The sequence below is a fragment of the Mus pahari genome, chromosome 4, assembly GCF_900095145.1.
Source record: "Mus pahari chromosome 4, PAHARI_EIJ_v1.1, whole genome shotgun sequence".
Lineage (NCBI taxonomy): Eukaryota > Metazoa > Chordata > Mammalia > Rodentia > Muridae > Mus > Mus pahari.
This window is the reverse complement of record NC_034593.1, coordinates 44,499,435-44,503,096: the sequence shown is the minus strand read 5'-3', so window position 1 is coordinate 44,503,096 and position 3,662 is coordinate 44,499,435. Positions and strand designations below refer to the sequence as shown.

General features: G+C 45.0%; 1 protein-coding gene across 1 annotated transcript in view; it reads left to right on the top strand.

Annotated features, from left to right (window-relative positions):
* Nucleotides 1-3,295, top strand: part of Mgarp (mitochondria localized glutamic acid rich protein) — an 8,316-nt gene extending 5,021 nt beyond the window's left edge. The window contains exons 3-4 of the mRNA XM_021197147.2: nucleotides 346-439; nucleotides 2,447-3,295. Coding sequence (XP_021052806.1) covers nucleotides 346-439; nucleotides 2,447-3,048 — 696 coding nt within the window. The 3' untranslated portion in view covers nucleotides 3,049-3,295. The remainder of the gene's footprint in view (nucleotides 1-345; nucleotides 440-2,446) is intronic.
* Nucleotides 3,296-3,662: the final 367 nt, after the last annotated feature.

Below are 3,662 nucleotides of genomic sequence, written 5' to 3'. Positions count from 1 at the left end.
AACCAAAAAAAAAAAAAAAAAGAAAAAGAAAAAGAAAAAGAAAAAGAAAAAGAAAAAGAAAAGAAATTGTTCTTTATGCTTGGGATCCCATTACAAATGGTTGTGAGCCACCATGTGGTTGCTGGGAATTGAACTCAGGACCTTTGCAAGAACAGTCAGTGCTCTTAACCTCTGAGCCAACTCTCCAGCCCCCAGAGCACAGAGATCTTCCTGTCTCTGCCCTCAGTGTGCTGGGAATAAAGGTGTGAGCTACCACTGTTCTTTGAACTTCTGATGGGCGACTCATAGAGATTGTATGAGATAAATCTTAGGGAGAAATAAAAGTAAGTTCTCATTTTCTTTTAGACTTACAAGGCTTTCACATCAAAGCAAGTCAGACATACAGAACGTGTATCGGAACCGAAAGAACACACAAAGGCGGAGTTGCAACCACTTCCAGGTAAAGTAACTTTCTTATTTTGTTTAGTTATTAGAGACAAGGCCTCATGACTCCAAGGTAGGATGACCTTAAACGTGTAGTTATCCTGCCTCCACCAAGTGAATGATGGATTACAGGCATGGACCCCCATACTTGGCTCGCTCGCTTGCTCACTTGCTTGCTCACTTGCTTGCTTTCACCTCTTTAGTACCTTAATCAAGAATGGCTCTATGTGGTTTTCACTTGGGAAGGAAAGTTGCAATAACCCACAATGTTCCAGGGAATTTGCTAGATGACACTCGGCCAAAAGATGTTAGGAGAACAAGTTTAAACATGGTCACCTTCCAGGGCTGGAGAGATGGCTCAGTGGTTAATAGCATTGACTGTTCTTCCAGAGGTCCTGAGTGCAATTCCCTGCAACCACATGGTTGTTCACAACCATCTGTAATGGGGTCTGATGCCCTGAGGACTGTGACTGTGGACTCACATACATAAAAAATAGACAAAATTAAAAAACAAAACGAAGCCAGGCATGGTGGTGCATGCCTTTAATCCCAGCACTCGGAGGCAGAAGCAGGTGGATTTTTGAGTTCGAGGCCAGCCTGGTCTACAAAGTGAGTTCCAGGACAGCCAGAGCTATACAGAGAAACTCTGTCTCAAAAAAAAAAAAAAAAGCAAAAATACAAAAAACGAAACGTGGTTACCTTCACCACAAAATGCAGCCATTTAAAATCGTTACATCTTTAAAATATTTTCCCCTATTATGGTTGTGGATTTTCACTTCAGGGAAAGCCACTCACTTTGGATGAGTGCATCTGATAAATGAACGAGGTTTCTGGGTGTCCTGCTGATAGGTAGTTTTCATTCTTTGTATGGTAATAATGATTGCTACTACTCGGATACCCACCCATGCAAGCGTCATTTTAGAATCTGTCTCTCTCAGCAGCGTTACCTCTCATTCCCCTTATTATTTTAGATCATAAGCTAATTATTTTCAGTGTTAATAAGCGCTGTGTCTGTCTCTAAGTTACTTCACGCGAGTTGAGCCAGTGTTGTGCACTGAGTCCTTCAGACAAGAATTCAGCCACTGTGAGAACAGAACCTTACAATTTCACACTAACATCCGTTTCCTGCCTTAAATAGCTCACTTTAACTTCTTAAAGATTTATTTTATGTGTTTAAGTGTTTTGCCTGCACACAGATTTGTATACTACCTGGTCTCTCTCCACCAACCCCCTGCCGCCACACCACACACACACACACACACACACACACACACACACACACACACGAAGTCAGAAGGGTGGCTCCCCTGAAACAGAGTTACAGTTGGTTGGTTGTGTGCTGGGTACCAAACCCTGTGCTCTTTAGACTGAACTCTCTCTACAACCCCAAGCCAATCACTTTAAACTGATACTTTTTTTCTATCTCAATTATAAAGTCATTATCAATTACTGTGATTATTATTTAAGAACAGGGATATTGGCAGCTCAGGAGTCGGGTATTGATTTGCGCGGGGGGGGGGGGGGGGTGTTTGTTTTGTTTTCTGTTGGGATTGGTTTGGTTTGGTTTGGGGGCTTTTGGTTTGGTTGTTTTGGGTTTCTGTTTTTTGTTTGTTTTGTTTTATTTTGTTTTGTTTTGTTTTTGAGTCACTCTCAGCATGTAGGCCAGGCTGAACCCTGAACTCACAAAAATCTACCTGCCTCCACCTCTGGGAGTCTGGGACCAAGAGTGTGCACCACAGGGCAGGGCATTCAGCTTTAATTTCTTTGTCATGACATTGGGAAACTGTATTAGAGCCAGCAAGATGGCTCGGGAGGGTAATGGTAATCACAGAGCTTGGGAAATGGAGGTGGGGTGGGATAGGGGAGATGGAGGCCTGGATCGGGAGTTCATGGCTAATCTAGTCTGTAGTAAGGGTTGTCTCAAAAATGTTTCCCTTCCCCCCAAATAAAATAAATTGTAGTGTTCCACTTTACTCCGATACTCTCCCAATTAACACTGTGTTTAATGAACCAAATCTTAAAGGTGAAAAGGAGGAGCCTGTGGCAGAAGCCAAGCAAGCATGTTCAGAGCCTGGAGACACTGCTGTAACGGAAGCTGAGTCGGTAGATGCTGAGGAAGTCCCAGAGGCTGCAGCTGTGCTTCCAGAAGAATCTCAGGCCTCTGCCTCTGAGGTCCCTGCCGAAGCTGCCCTGGTGGAGGCATCCATATCGAGCTCAGAGCCTGAGCTGAAGATCACCGAAGCTTCCCTGGTGGAGACCACCGCGGGTGTCCCTGAGTCTACTCCAGAAGTGGAGAGTGCAGCCCCAGACCAGGCTGACAATGAGAGGGCTGATACCAGCCAGGAGGGGGCTGATGCCAGCCAGGAGGGGGCTGATGCCAGCCAGGAGGGGGCTGATGCCAGCCAGGAGGGGGCTGATGCCAGCCAGGAAGGGGCTCATACCAGCGAGGAGGAGGCTCATACCAGCAAGGAAGCTGAAGGTACCACTGCTGAGGACCCGCGCTCGATCTCTGAGGAGAGTTCGGAACTAGAAGAAAGCCCTCCCTTAGGCTCAGAACCCCCTGCCCAGCCTGAGTCACAAGAAGAAACCGAGGTCACAGCGGAAACAGCATCACCCCAAGGCTGATTTGCAAAATTCTATAGTTGCTTTTGTATTTTCAGTGACCTTAGCCCTTCTTCCTAGAATATTTTAATACACCTTAAAGAATTTAGCTTTACTAATAGATATTTGATTGGGAGTTGGTATTTTACATGTCTTAATAGTTTTTTCCACTCTCTAAAATCAGGCTGTGTTAAGACCTTAAATAGTGTTAAGTTTGGATTTAAGTTTTACGTTTTAGAAACTGAGTTATCGATGCAACTGTTGTCCCTTTGATTTTCCTTTGCCTTCTCTTACTTTATTCTACGTACCAGATTACTGGGTTTGATGTGAACTCATTTAAATAAAATTAGAAAATCCTAAATGTTTCTAGTCTTTCTTTTTTTTTGGTTTTTCGAGACAGGGTTTCTCTGTGTAGCCCTGGCTGTCTGTCCTGGAACTCACTCTGTAGACCAGGCTGGCCTCGAACTCAAGAAATCCGCCTGCCTCTGCCTCCTGAGTGCTGGGATTAAAGGCATGCAACACCACGCTCAGCCTGTTTCTAGTCTTTCTTGTTGGGGGAGGGGAGCTTGTGATTTGGATAAGGTTGTCTCTGGCCCAGGCTGGCTTGGAGCTCACTACATAGCCTGGGCTGGCAGCTT